The sequence below is a fragment of the Vulpes vulpes genome, chromosome 2 (genome assembly GCF_048418805.1).
Source record: "Vulpes vulpes isolate BD-2025 chromosome 2, VulVul3, whole genome shotgun sequence".
NCBI lineage: Eukaryota > Metazoa > Chordata > Mammalia > Carnivora > Canidae > Vulpes > Vulpes vulpes.
Genome location: NC_132781.1, coordinates 46,608,868 through 46,624,257, shown reverse-complemented (window position 1 = coordinate 46,624,257; position 15,390 = coordinate 46,608,868). Strand labels below are relative to the sequence as shown.

Genomic DNA, 15,390 nt, shown 5'->3' with positions numbered 1-15,390 from the left:
AAGCCTTCCTGAACTCTAGCTCCACCTCCTCCCCTGGGTTCCCTGAGACACCCTGGGATCTTTTTCGTAATTTTTTGTTTAACCAGATCACACTGAGTTTTTTTTCTTTCTTGCAATCAGAAGACTCTTAACTGAGCACAAGTAAGAACACAGTCCTACATACTGTCCCAAACAATCATCTCAACACCACCTCCCCAGGACTAAAGCACTCAAAGTGTACCCCAGATACCCACCGGGGTCCCAATCTCAAAATTTGCCAGTTCCCTCAGCCACCTTGTACCTAGTTCCCTTCCAGGTTTTACATACACCATCTTTTTTTTTCTTAAGATTTTATTTATTCATGAGAGACAAAGAGAGAGAGGCAAAGACACAGGCAAAGGGAGAAGCAAGTTTCCTGTGGAGAGCCCGATGCGAGACTTGATCCCAGGACCCTGGGATCAAGACCTGAGCCAAAAGCAGACGCTCAACCACTGAACCACCCAGGTGCCCCTACCTACATTATCTTTACCAGTTAAATAGGCCCTCAATAAATGCTTGTGAAATTGAACTAGGAACCCAAAATAATACCAAAAGAAACAGTCCTACCACTCTGCACCCCTTAGTAACCTTCTCTCGTGCCTAAACCTCAATCTGTAGATAAGAAGCTCTAGGAAAATCCAACATCATTTTGCCCACTGGACAAATGATACAAAAACTGAAGTCTGGAGAAGTTAAATATCTTGCCCAGGAATGACTTGCCCTGAACACTGAGCTGTACTATTACACACACACCTCATGCCAACCATCACAGGCACAGGTGTACCCATTGTCCCATCCCATCTTCAAGAGCTGTTATAGAAGTTACCTCGTCCTGGCAGTCTTCCAAGACTGCTCCCACTGCACCTCTGGCACCAAGTCTACAGAGAGACAAAAAGCTCTCAGAATGCAGGGACTGTTTGTCATACATCCCTTCACTGCTAACTGTTCACCCTTACCCTTCTGAGTAAAACAGACTATAGTGGGAAGCCTCACCCTCTATATTCCAATCCTCAAGACTGGCTGTGCTTTGCCCAGTGACCTGTATCCAGGGCATACACAGCCAGTGCTAGCAACTAAATGGCATGGCAGAGGGAGGCCGGCCTGGAAAACCTTTCAGCTGAGATGGAGTGCTGCCAGTGGGAAAAGCTGCCTCTGAAGAAGAACACTCATTGGAGAAATTTTTCATGCACAAGCTAATTCACATATGGCAGAATAATATTTTGGGCTAGTGACCAATGCTACTTTTTCCTCCTAGAATTTCCCTCCTTTTCAAGTCACTCAATCGGAGCAGATGGTTGGTCAGTACTCACTGTCCAGGGAAGGAATGAAGATAAAAGCTGATTTTTTTTAGTCTGTAGGAAGAAAGGGGATCAGGATGCAAACAAAATGGTTTGGCCAGAAACACACATGGAAAAGGAGCAAAGATGGTGATGGAAGAGGAGTTGGAGGTTCCAGGAGAGATATGTCTGCTCAGAGCTTCCCATACAGACAAGCAGACATAAAGCCAAGCGCAGCAGGCAATTCCCAGACCCCAAATCTGGTGTTGAAGCCTCAGAGAGCCCCAGGGCTGGGCTCTCAGGATGACGTTTGTCTGGTGACATGTGACTCAATGCCCAACTGACCACACATATGTGCCCAAGCACAGGCACATGCATACACACATACACACAGGCACGCACACACTGGGGTATTTTATGAGGTTCTAGAATTATGTGGCACAATTTTCCAGGTAGGTAGAAATTTCAGAAAGCTTGATGGACTGGAGGCTTCATGTAATAACCACAGTGATAGGAAATATAATTATCTTCCTTACACCAAGTTACAGCCTAAAAGATACACACATTACCATTGACCTGGCACCTGCTGCTTCCATTCCAGCATCTGCCTTTCTCCAGATGTCCTAGGAATCAAGAGCCTGGTCCAACCTCTCCAATCCTAAACCCCTAAGACTGAGATGGAGAATCTGACAAATCCAAAAGCCCCGTGCATGTTTCCCACAGTCCAGGGGGACATAAGGGCCCCAGAGGTGCTCTGGCCTACCATCATCTCTGATTGGCACACAATGGGAAATGGCTACTTACTTGACCTTTAGGCTCGCCAGCATGGTCTTGTCGATCCTGCCGAGAGAAAAGCAAAGTCTGCGGTTAGTGCTGAGGCTGAAGGCTCCCCCACCCCATCTGCAGGGGAGGTCCCTGGGCCAGTCCAGATTACCAAACCAACAGGGTCCTGCAGGGGACAGTCCCTACATAGGGGAGCTCTCCTCCAGCCCAGAAAGGGAGGGAGCCACACATAACCCCATGAGCAAGGTACTGTTATTCTTCCCATTTTAGAGATATGGATAACATGACTGGCCCAGCCAGAATCCAGGTTCTGACTCCACACCCAGAAATCCCAAGCACTGTGTATATAGCATCTCCTTTCATTACCCCCACTCCTCAAGAGAACTCTGCAAACCAGCTTCATCAGTCACTAGCAGTTAAACATTCAACACATTGATATTTCCTAGGCTTCTGCTTTAGAAAGATGCCAGCACCAGGGACCCTCCTATCCTGGAAGCTGCCAGTCCATGCGAGGCGACAGACCCCACTCCTGAGACAGAACCCAAAATCAGACTCCATGGTGCATGGGCAAGTGGGATCTGTCATGCATGCAGCTCAGAGCAAGGAAGATCACATTTACGGCAGACTGTCCTGGCAGCCAGCTCCTCCACCCCAGCCTGCACCCACCCTTGCTGGAAGACAAGGCAGTGCTGCTAAGCTTCTATTTTTACCCTCTGCATATGTCAGCCCTTATGGCTGGTAAAAGAGGCCCCTTCCTCTCTCGAGAGACAGAAAGGTGGGCTAGATTCCCACTTGTCAGTGTCTCCTCTTATTTACGGGTCATAACCACCAATGTCACGATCACCACCATGTCATCAACATCACTGCTGTCACAATCACCATCAATGTCACCACACCCAATGTCACCATCACCATCTTCAGTGTCCCACCACTCAGTGTCCCCACCACTGCCTGTGTCCCCACCACCGCCTGTGTCACCATCACCTTCACTGTCACCACCACCGCGATGTCAACACTATTGTCACCATCACCATCAGTGTCACCACACCCCATGTCACCACCATCATCAGTACCCCCACCACCACCTGTGTCACCACCACCTTCAGTGTCACCACCACCACGTCATCATGACCATGAGTACAAAATCCAGGATGCTTGAAACCCTGGAAAGATCGTTCAGCCACCCCATGCAGTCAGCCAGCTTCGCCACAAGCTTCCTATCCAGGCGACTACTAGGACAGCACAGGGACAGGAGCAGTGTCAGGGGCCACATAGGGAGGACACAGAGCTGCCCCAGTAATCGCAGGTCAGCACCAAGCCCTTGAGTTGGGAGGTGGGATCCTTTTGCTCTGAGTAAACTCTCAGCACCTCTGATCCCAGTTCCCAGCAGCAAAACAAGCCATACCTTAAGGCTCCCGCCCCAGGTCCCTCCCAGCTTCTTCCCCACTGCATCCTAGGCCCCTTTCCATGGAGCCTCCACAACCTGTCCTCAAAGGTCTCATAGGGCCCCTGATCCCTCTGGCATGCAGGTGGTACTCCTCTCCCATTCAGCCCCCAAATGGGGGGTAGGGTGAATCCAGGAGGGAGATCTCCACATTCTATTATAATATTTATAGCCGAAAGCTACCTAATTGTAACTCCTAACAATAAGCTCTTACATTTTACATCTTCTCAAGGAATCTCTTTTAATTCTTACAACATCCTTACGTTGTGTGTAAGGTGGAAATCCCCTACATGGGGAAACTGAGAGCCAGAGAGGGGAAGTATCCTGTCTGAGTTCCTCAATGAGTCAAGGTGGAGTCAGTAATAGAACCGGGCCCTCTGGTGTGGCACCCTCTCAACCCAACCAGCACACCACGCGGTGGCGCTGTGGGTCACAACAACCCCTGGCCCAGCACCCACATCCACACCTACCTAACGCTCTGTCCACAGGGTTTCCACGCTGGGGTGTGGCCCTGGGAGGCCAGGGCTGCTGGCCTCAGCTACATTGACACAAGACACAGAGCAGAGCCTGCAACATTGGGCTTTTCTCTTTTTAGAAAGCCAAACCCCCTAGGTTCTCTGGGCCCCTTCCGACTCCCCACCACCCACCTGCCCCATGCCATTCCCTCTCCTCACCTTGTCTACCCCAGATGCTCCTGGTCATCCACCCTGGCATCCAATGGAGCTCCTAGAACACCTGCCCTCAAGACGCTGTCCACCACCTGGAGCGGACCAGGGCTCTAGCTATCTGCACGTCAGTCTCCGGTCATTTCCAGACAATGCCTACTCTAACCCTCCAACCCCACCAGGAAGCCCTGCTGTCTCCTCAAACTCAATGAGCCCCTAACCAAATGCCTGTCCTGGACAAAACGTCACTCAGTCATCCTAGAAGCACGTATTACGCATGTGCAATGCGCCACACAGTTCCTCGGTCTGTTCCATGCCTCCTGAGAAGCATGGCTCTCAGTGGAAACTCTCTCATGGCCTGGACCTTGCCCTGTAGCGATCCCAGTCAGCCTGACTGGGAAGCAGACAAGGTATTTCGAACCCAGAGCCCACACTCAGGACAGCAACTCCTTGACCCGGGCGTCAGAGAGGGTCTGTGAGCAGGCACCAGGCCACACTGTGCCAGCCCTAGCATGATCTCCTCCTCACTCTCCCCATCTGCCAAGCATGGAGCACCCACAATCCTTCCTGCCGCAGGATGGGTGGCAAAGTGCCTTCAGAGAGAAGGGAAGGGCAGACACTGCACCCACAAAGAAGCATAACCGGCCAGAGGGGCAGAGTCCGCCCACCCCACCCCCCAGCCCCTGTGCGACCCCCAGTCAGCCACCAGCCTCCACACCAGGGCACCCCCTGCAGCAGTGGGAACCTCTTCTTTGACAACACCCCAGATCCAGAAGCTAAAAGGAAACCGATAATGAAAACCACTAGACCCCGTTCCCCAACAGAGGAGAAGCTGCCAGCAGCTGGGAGCCAGAGACAAGTCTTTGACCTCAGTCTCCCCATTTTCTGGCCCCCTGGGGAGAAAGAGCCTCTCCCTTGTCCCACACAGAAGCTCCGTGGCAAGCAGCCCCGGTGGTGCAGCGGTTTAGCACCGCCTGCAGCCTGGGGTGTGATCCCGGAGACCCGCTTCCTGCATGGAGCCTGCTTCTCCCTCCGCCTGTGTCTCTGCCTCTCTCTTCGCTCTCTCTGAATGAATGAATAAATAAAATCTTTTTTTTTAAATTTTTTTTTAATTTTTATTTATGATAGTCACAGAGAGAGAGAGAGAGAGAGAGAGGCAGAGACACAGGCAGAGGGAGAAGCAGGCTCCATGCACCGGGAGCCCGACATGGGATTCGATCCTGAGTCTCCAGGATGGCGCCCTGGGCCAAAGGCAGGTGCTAAACTGCTGCGCCACCCAGGGATCCCTAAATAAAATCTTTAAAAAAAAAAAAAAAAGCTCAGTGGCAAAAAGTGGCCCCAAGGGCCAGGCAAGAGACTAGAGCACAAAGCCAACTGTGCAGGCTTGGACAGAGCTGGGATTGGCTGCCGTGGGTGGGGCGGGGGGAGGGACCTCAGGAGACAGGTCTGCCCCTCCCCTCACAGGTCACCCCCACAGAGGAGGCAGCCCAAAGGTGCAGTGGGCCACAGAAGCCCCCAAAGTCACATACAGAGACGACACAGACAGGAGCATGGCACACATGCAAAGACAAGAGAGCCCACAAAGCTACAAAAGAACAGAGCTGCAGCCTACCTTCTTGGAAATCCAGAGTACACGCATGCTCACATCCATAACACATCCATAACACACCTACCCGGCCAGGCACACACTTCATACACGGCCACACAGACTGGCAGCTGCAGACAAGCCACACACACACCCACAATCATCACAGAGGCACCTCACATACATGGGAACATGACACAGATACACACCCACATTCGACCACAGCCACGCAGTCTTGCGCACACCTAGATCGTACTCCAGGGACAGAGAAGAAACTTAGTGTCTGATACCCACTATCTCCATCCAGCCCTGGCATCTGAAATGCCACCCTACCCACCCAGGCACAACCCGAGCCTGCCACTCTTGCGCTCCCACGGGCAGCCACAGTAGAACCAAGACTTCCCAGAGAGATTCACTCCCATCCCTTCAACTGCCCCCCATCTGTTACCTACCATCCAAAGCCCCCAAAGGAGACGCTGCGTTTTCTGCCAAACATGGTTGTGGCCGCGGGGCCCCACGTCCTAGTGATGTCTCAGGAGCTGTTGACAAAAGGGCTGTGGTGCAGCTGGGTCAGTGGGGCCACAGGCTTAGGGCGGGACACCCAGTGTAGCACCTCCCCCATCGTTTGTCCCCCAACCCCAGCACTTCCTGTGGGTGAGGCCGCAGGGTTGGGGGTGTGCCCTGCCCTCCAGGAGGCAAGGAGACAACAGGGGAGTCTGTAGAGGGCAGTTTCCCCACGCCCAGAGGAACCCACAGCTCCGGAAGGCGTTTGGGTAGCAGATTGCACCATAGCCCGAGTTGGCAGCTGGGTCGCACAGAGCCCTGGCTTCCCAGAACCCAAAGGAAGGTGAAGGATTCTCACAAGAGTGCCTGTGAGGAAGAGAAAGAGCCTGCTGGAAGGCTCAGGAGGCTTGCACACAAGCCCTTCATACTCACTCCCTAGGGCTGCCTTCCTGCCCCACTTTGGCTCAGCACACACCAGCTAAATCAGCCCCACTCCTATACACTTGCACACATAAGTCCACACACACTCCCAGCAGCATGGAGGCACACACACGTGTGCATATATATACATGCACAGGACCCACAGATGCACACAGGTATGTTCATATAAGTGTCCTTAGACACCCACATACACACGCGTGCAAACACTGCACATTAATATGCTAGTTCATACAAACCTCGATGGAGACACCCGCACATAGACCTCGTGTCCATGTAACTCCCCAGAAGACAGGCTCGTGCATGGATGCAGACCCATGTGCACACACCCAGGCACACGCTTAGACTGTACACATGCCCACAAGGTGCATTCACACATACACAAGCACAAGCACAGATCCCAGGTCAGCAATGTCACACTTCTCGCTGGCAGGAGTGGAGGTAGGAGAGTGGCACGTGTGTGGAAGTGTGTTTCTTTCCTGCTGGAACTCAAGGCTAGCCCTTGTCTCTACATGCACCCATGCTGACCATCCCAGATATACAGTAGGTGCTCACTAATGACAGCCCAAGGACAGGCATGGCACATGTGCTAGCAGGGCACCAGGCCCATACCCTGCCCCAAGCAGTGAAGAAAGGGAAACAGAGCTGCCATGGCCCTTCTCAATGGCCCACCCTCCCCACGGTTTCCTGTTTAGGGCCCAATGCCACTCTGAGCATCAGACATGTGCCGTGGTAGCAGAGGGCCACCCCCAGGTCATGGACAAAGGGCAGAGGCATTTCTATTTTCTTGACTCCTCCATAGCAGGAAGGCTATGGGCCACAGGTGGAGCTTCATGGCCTGGCCCAGTTCTGATCTGCGAGTGGCAAGTGTGGGGTCTTTTTCTCTAAGGCAGCTATCTCAGCAGGAGCATGGTGGTCCTTGGTTCAGCCACATCCTCCACCCCACCTTCACCAGGAAAGGAAGGATGGTGTGGCCCACCCTCTGGGGTTACGTCAGACCACTAGCTTCCCACTAGATGTCCCCTCCACACCCAGACGTCTTCCCACACTGCACCCACCCCACATCCAGGGGAGGCTCAGCAAACAGCATGGACACCTTGGGTCCTGCCTGCCCTGCATCTGTTTGGTCTCCCTCTGAGTAAAACAGCTCTGTGCTCCATCCATCCCCAGAGGGTGCATCTTGCCAGCCTGGCTGACCAGGGCACCCACCCTGCTGGCCACAGTGACTAGCTCAGGAGTGGGCAGGAGAACTCAGCAGACCTCACTCCCAGAGCTAAGGGCCAGATATATATCCCATTATTCCTAAATCCAACATGAGTTGGATTTCTCCCACTCTCCATTGAGGAAGTCTAAGATAAAGAGCTTGGTGGGTGTAAGAGTTCAGTGGAGAAAAGCCCACTCAGCCTGCTCCGTCATCACACCAACTCCAATTCCAGGCCAAGCACTGTACTAAGTACAGACAGCACCAGGTGAGAGCCCAGGCCTGGGTGCCATGTAGGTTACTAATAACACAATTCTTATTGCAAATTACTTACTTTTTTATCAATTAGAGAGAGTTCATAGTGAACCCATCACTGGAGCACATCATCTGACATTCTTTCATGTGGGAGAGTATGAAGTGGGGTTATACCAACAAGCTTGGGCACTTCCAACCACCCATCATCTCGTCTTATCTGTACACACACACAACCATGCTTTCATGAGATCCAACATCTTATTCCAGGGGAAGAGGCAGCTGAGAGCTGCTCTCATGCAGGCCCTCATAGTCTACAGACACACTCAGGTGAATACCGAGGGAAGAGGCCACAACCCAGTAGGGATGCAGGCCCAGGCCCAGCCCCAAGCATCTGGAGGTCAGCAGGGTGGCCCAGAGACCAGACAGGCAGGAGTTTCAGGTCCTTAGTTTCCCTGTCTGTAAAACCGACAGACAGGAGCATTTCAAGGCTCCAGCTGCTGCCACCTGGAGGCTGGATTCTCCCACCAGGGGTTCTGTTCTCTTGCATGGTAACCACAAAAGATGGAGTAATGGATTCAGACCCCTGGCCAAGGGGTAGTAATTGCCTGGCAGCATCAGCAGGAAGAGACATGGAACCCACAGCATCCTGAACATCCTTGAAGCAACTAAGATCCAGGAACCTTGGAGAGTCCAGATGGACCCACGCCCTTCTTAGTCCTCAGAGTAAGGGCCTACAGAGACAGAAGGGAAGTTCCCAGATGACTTATATTTTACTCTCTGAGCTCTAGAGGGATGTGAGAACCATTTAGAGCACCTTCCACTCTCCCTTCCACAGCTCCAGGCTCCCGAGTTTTAGCGCCGTGTGACCCCCAGCAAGTAATCTGACCTGAGGCCTCAGTTTCCCCCTCTGTAATATGGTGGCTGCCACCACACTCACAAGATTGCAAATGAATGTGAATACTCAGGACAGGCTCCATGCCATAATGGAAGTCGTTCTAACTATCACCTGCTACAATCCCACCCCCTCCGTGGTCCCGCTCAGCTCCCCGTCGCCCCTGCTCTGACCCCTCAGTTCCTCTTCTACGAGGGGTCCACGCACTCTCTGGGAAAGACTGTGAATCAGAGAAAAGAGAACCACTTTGTAAGCTAGGCCCAGCCCTCCCACCCCCACCAAGCACAGCCCAGCTTCCTCCCAGACCTCCGCTGACTCAGATGGCCAAGCAGTCAGAATGGAGACAAAACAAGCCATGGCGACAGGGGAGCTAAGGGCAGTGCCTCTATCTGGGAGTTTACGATGGGTGGCACTGACCTAACCTTCGCTCCTTTCAGTGTCACACCACCTCTGAGATGGTACCACTGTTACCCTCATTTTACAGATGAGGACACTGAGGCACAGAGAGGTCAAGGAACTTGACAAAATTTGCCCAGCACAATGGTGGCAGAATTAGGTCAGATTCCAGAAACCAAGTTATCAGTCATTGTTCTATATGATAATCTGCCCTGACAAATGCCCATCACCAGATCAAACCTGCCCCACTAACTCTGGAACCTACACAAAGGCCCAATTCATGCAGTGCCAATTTTACAGACAGGGAAACTAAGGACCTGAAAGCAAAGCACAGCTCAACAGCTAAGAGAAACCAAGGATGAAGTCAGAAAGAGCCTCCACCAGGCAAGACAGACTCCTCCTCTCCTGAGATTGCTCCTTCCTCTTCCATGGAGCCAACTTGGGGTCACCAGGTCGCAAGGCTCTGGTTTCCCTGGGGGAGGCCTGTGGGTGTTTCTGGTCCAGCTGAGGGACAAGTTCCCACCAGAACTTGGAAATAGGGGACCCACCCAGCTCCCCAGGCTTTAGATAAACGTGGAGCTGAGAACACCGGCTAGGACCAGAGGAGGAAGAAGCTCAAGCCCCTGCCAACAGCCCCTGCACTGTGTCTATAGGCCCCTGGGGGCAGGAGGAAGGGAACAACAATGTGGTTTCCCCTACTTCGATAGCTCTGTCTTCACAGCCACTAGTGGGAGCTGAAGGAGGAGACAAGCATGGGGAGGAGCTGCTATGGGAAGCTCAGAAAACAGATGCCCCTGGAGAAACAGGCACTAGATCATTTGGCCTAGATCCTCCCCTGCTCCACACAGCAGGAGCTGGCACCAGTAGGGACCAGGTGGGGCTCAGCTCTCCTCCCACCTTGACCACTTGAACCACCCTCAGCAGGCCACATACTCTTTTGGGACTTCAGCTGACCTTTCCTCAAAGGGGAGGCTATATTCACCCCTGCTTCCTTCATAAGCCAAGTGCGGACACAAGACAGTGGCAGAGAAGGACACTCTGATCTTCAGGAAAACAGGGTGCAATGGCATTCAGAGCCAGCAAACACTCATCAGTTAGAAATCCACACCTTGGGATGGAGACAAAATGAGGTCTAACACCTGCACTGTGATTTACTGTGCACTGATCACTTCCCCACACACACTATCTCAAGGGCCAGACTGAATTTCCCATTGCGCAAGTTCTGAAAAGCAAGACGATGACAAAAGATTGCAAGAGCAGTGCTAGTGCAAAGCAGACTCCCAAGAGTAGGCCCCTGAGTCAAGACTGTTGGGTCTATTCTGATCTGCTCAGTATTGCCAGGCTACCAAAAGAACTGCTAGCAATGCGTGGCTACAGACTGAAAAGCTATCAAATTGGGACACCTGGGTGGCTCAGTGGTTAAGTGTCTGCCTTTGGCTCCAGTTGTGATCCCAGGGTCCTGGGATCAAGTCCCGGATCAGACTCCCAAAGGGGAATCTGCTTCTCCCTCTGCCTATGTCTCTGCTTCTCTCTGTGTGTCTCTCATGAATAAATAAATATAATCTTTAAAAAGAAACAAACAAACAAACCTGGACAATGGTACAAGGATAGAAGGAAACAGGACTCCCATCGTTAAGGTAGCTATTTGGCAACATCTATCAAAATTTTAAGTGCAAGGGCAGCCCTGGTGGCCCAGCGGCTTAGCGCCACCTTCAGCCTGGAGTGTGATCCTGGAGACCCAGGATCGAGTCCTACGTCAGGCTTCCTGCATGGAGCCTGCTTCTCCCTCTGTCTGTGTCTCTGCCTCTCTCTCTCTCTCTCTGTGTGTGTGTGTGTGTGTGTGTGTGTGTGTGTGTCTGTCATAAATAAATAAATAAAATCTTAAAAAAAAAATTTTAAGTGCACATACCCTTTGTGCCAGAGTTTTTTCTTTAGAGATTTATTCCACATGTAAACTCATACATAGACAAGATCTATGCATATGCATGCTAATTACACCGTTGTTTGAAATAGCAAATACAAATAAATAAATAAGTAAAATATAAAAAATAAAAAAATAAGGCTGTTCTCATTTAAAAAATAAAGTTTTTTTTACTTATTTATTCGTAGAGACACAGAGAGAGAGAGAGAGGTAGAGACACAGGCAGAGGGAGAAGCAGGCCCCATGCAGGGAGCCTGACGTGGACTCCTGGGTCTCCAGGATCACACCCCGGGCCGCAGGCAGTGCCAAACTGCTGTGCCACTGGGGCTGCCCGCAGAGAAAGAATCTTAAGCAGAGTCCACGCCAGCATGAGCTTGATCTCACCACTTTAAGGTCGACCTGAGCCGAAATCAGGAGTCAGGTGCTCAACTGACTGAGCCACCCAGGCACCCCTTAAATAAATAAATAAATTCTTATACGTGCCTCGACAATTTCTGGAATGGAACATAAGCAATGGTCCAAGCAAGACTAGTTACCTCAGAAGAATGGGGCTAGAATTGAAATTTGGAGGGAAGGGACTTTTCATTTTATGTCCTTTTGTACTGCTTGATTGATTGATTTTTTTTATTTTTATTTTTTTTGCCACGAACATGTTATAAGTTAAAGAAAAAAAAATGTTAAGTATATGAATGGAGGGCAGCCCGGGTAGCTCAGCAGTTTAACGTAGCCTTCAGACCAGGGTGTGGTCCTGGAGACTCGGGATCGAGTCCCATGTTGGGCTCCCTGCATGGAGCCTGCTTCTCCCTCTGCCTGTGTCTCTGCCTCTCTCTCTCTCTCTCTCTCTCTCTCTCTCTGTGTCTCTCATGAATAAGTAAATAAAATCTTAAAAAAAAAAAGTATATGAATGGAAAAACAAAACAAGCAAGAGCTGAAACAGTATCAACTACAAAGGCTCATTTCTTTAAAAACTTCTTAAGCTACTTGGAGCTCAAACAGTACTCCCAGTCCTGGGACACCTCTTCTACTCTGAAGGGAAGTCGGTCTCTTTCCAGAAAGGGCAGGCAGCCCAGGATCTCTCTTTCACTGCCTGATTCCAAATGGTCCTTCTATCCACTCTTCTTTTAAGCAAAGAGCTTGTGCTTTAATCTTAAAACTCAAACGTGGGGCACCTGGTGGCACAGCGGTTAAGCGTCTTCCTTTGGCTCAAGGTGTGATCCCGGAATCCCGGGATTGAGCCTCACATAGGGCTTCCTACATGGAGCCTGCTTCTCTCTCTGCCTATGTCTCTGCCTTTCTCTCTCTGTGCCTCTAATGAATAAATGAATAAAATCTTTAAAAAGAAAAAAAAAAAAGAAAACTCAAAAGAAACCAATATATAGCTTTGCTGGAGGAAATTTGACAACACAAATTAGAATCCTTATGTGCATGTCAAGGTGGCTTCTGGAGTAAACTTCAAGGCCTGTTTTTGGATCTGGGTGTTGGTTTTACATGGGTGTGTCAACTTTTTGAAATTCACCCATACACTTAAAATCTGTGCACTTTTCTGTATGTATATTATGCTTTCATAAAGAGGTTTGTTTTTTCATATGTATGCTTTTGACCTAGCAATTCTGTTCCCAATCCCACACCATCCCAAGAAGAAAAGAATCAGGGCTGTGTGTCAAGTTGTACTTTTGAGGGTCTCCAGCACAGTGTTGTCATAACTGTGAAACTATGAGAATGACCTAAATTACAGACAAGTTAAGTTCAAGAAAGATTGTGGCTCCTAACAACCGAGTGTATTCCAGCCAATATAAGGTAGTTGTAGAAGTACATGTAATGACACGGGAAAACAGTTGCAGTATATTTCTGAATGGAATAAAACAAGCTAAATATTATATTCCATGCCATATCATTCAAGGGGTGAGACTAAGGATCATGATTTTTTTTTTCTTCTTTATGCTTTTTTGAATTTTCTCTTTTCTGAAATAAGCATGCAGTACTTCTATAATTAGAAAAAGCACAATAAAGGGGCACCTGGGTGGCTCAGTCAGCTAGGCATCTGCCTTCAGCTCAGCTCATGATCCCAGTGTCCTAGGATCAAGCCCCACATCAGGCTTCTTGCTTAGCGGGGACCCTTCTTCTCCCTCTCCCTCTGCCTTTGCCTGCCACTCCCCCTGCTTATGCTCTGTCAAATAAATAAATAATATATTTAAAAAAAAAAAAAAAGGAAAGAAAAAGAAAAGCACAATAAACCCTACTTAAAATAATGACAAATTTTGCTAAAGGAGACCAGAAAGGGGACAGGCCCAGGTTTCCAAAGGCGCTGGGCATGAGAGTCACCTGGGGCTTAAAATAACCTGGGTTCAAACCCCAGCCCTGCTGCTTACTAGCAGTGTGACCCAGGGCAAGTCCCTCAACTTCTCTGTATCTCAGACCAGACTCCCCATCTATAAAATGGAGACAATAAGAGTACCCACCTCAGAGGACTGCTGGGAGGGGTAAATGAGCTACTATGCATGAAGCCTTCAGAGGAGTGCCCGGCAGAGACCTACAGATGGGTCAGCCAGTGGTACTGCTCAAGTTCTGATTCCATCATTCTAGAGTGGGGCCTGGTAATCTGCACACTTAACAAACTCCCCTGGTGACTCTGGGCCAGTGAGAAATCCATGACAACAGTCCCGTTATCTTTGGTGGCCCTGGAACTATCTGAAGGAGATCTCAGCAAAGGAGATCACAGGGCCAGCTCTTCATGATCCCTCTGTCCAGTGGGGTCACTCCCAACCCTCCCCTACACCAGCAGAGCCTCTCCTGAATGGGCTGGAATGTGGGCATCAGCACCCTCTGCAGGCAATTTTGGGTAGTGCAAAGGAAGAAAAAGGGGTGGCTGGCTTGCATTTCTAGGATGGCAGCCATACTGCCCCCTGGCATGAGGGACGGGGGCTGCGGGAATCCTAGGTCCTGCAGGAGATAAGCCACAACTATCTCCTGGTGTCAGAACACATGGGTTCCAGCCCTGGTCTCACATCAAATATAGCTGAGGGGAAACCTACTCCAATGCCCTCTGCCTCTGTTTTCTTCATCTGTAAAGACTAACTGCACTCATTTCTCGAGAATCTCCCATGAACCAGTTATGTCATACCGCTTACTTTACTTAAGCCTTGCCACAACCATGTCCTCTCTCCTGGTGAGGAAATAGAGCCATAGAGAAATTAAGGAGCTTGCCCAAGGTCATAGCGCTGGCAGGTGCAAGGGGCAGAATTCAAACCCACAGGCTCTGCTTTTAATGAGCCTGCTGTTCCTATAGAGCATGAGGGGGGGACCAGATGGGAACTAGGGCTAGGCTGGGTTCCGGCAAACCAAGAGTCTTCCTGGGCCCCTGCCAATGCCAAGTGAGGAGCAGCCCCAACCTGGGCCAAGAAAGCACACCCTGAGATACCTCCCCAGGGCCTGGCAAACTGGGCTGGGGAGAGATCCTTCTGTCAGATGAATAGTGACTCAGATGGAAGCAGGTGGAGGATGAAGGAGAGGCAAGGAGCACCCCCAAACACTTTTAAAAAGCCCCACAGCTCAAACACAGCATGCTCAAGATGCACTTATCACGATTCCCCTGAATAAAAATGGGGGTCCTAGTGGGGTTTGCCCTCACAGGCCCAGAGGAATGCTGCTGGAGTCCCAGCCTTGGGACATCTCCATAAATGCTTGTCCCTTGCCTCTGTGAAGGGAACAGCGCTAACTCAGAAGGACACAACAAATAGAGACAGAAAAGGCCCTTTCCACTCAAGGCCCCCCTCTTCCCCACCCTTAAACAGCCTCCAAACAGTGAGGGTCCTCCTGTATCACAAGCAGACATGGGGGAGAAATCAGGGCTGGATCCTGCAGCATGGTGAAAACCCGGACCAACACCTCACTTGGGGATAGGGGACCTGTAGGTGAACTATAGTCACCGCTAAAGAAATAACCCAGTGGGGGTAGCTGGGTGGCTCAGTCAGTGAAGCATCTGCCTTTGGCTTAGGTCATGACCCTGGGGTC

At 50.6% G+C, this 15,390-nt stretch overlaps 1 protein-coding gene across 16 annotated transcripts in view; it reads right to left on the bottom strand.

Moving 5' to 3' along the window:
* The window catches only part of RAP1GAP2 (RAP1 GTPase activating protein 2), a 229,796-nt gene that overhangs the window by 175,098 nt on the left and 39,308 nt on the right, over nt 1-15,390 (bottom strand). For 9 of the 16 annotated variants that reach the window (XR_011999763.1, XR_011999759.1, XR_011999762.1 and 6 more), the window contains one exon: nt 2,100-2,135. The exons of 1 other annotated variant lie outside the window; for it this stretch is intronic. Coding sequence is in view for 9 of the 15 variants with exons in the window: in XM_072747963.1 (XP_072604064.1) it covers nt 2,100-2,135 (36 nt within the window). In the remaining 6 variants the exon portion in view is untranslated. Of the gene's footprint in view, nt 1-2,099; nt 2,136-2,444; nt 2,764-5,799; nt 5,930-6,224; nt 6,327-15,390 lie in introns of those variants that run through there. 6 more of the 16 variants (XR_011999761.1, XM_026016230.2, XR_011999764.1 and 3 more) reach the window with 5 other exon arrangements.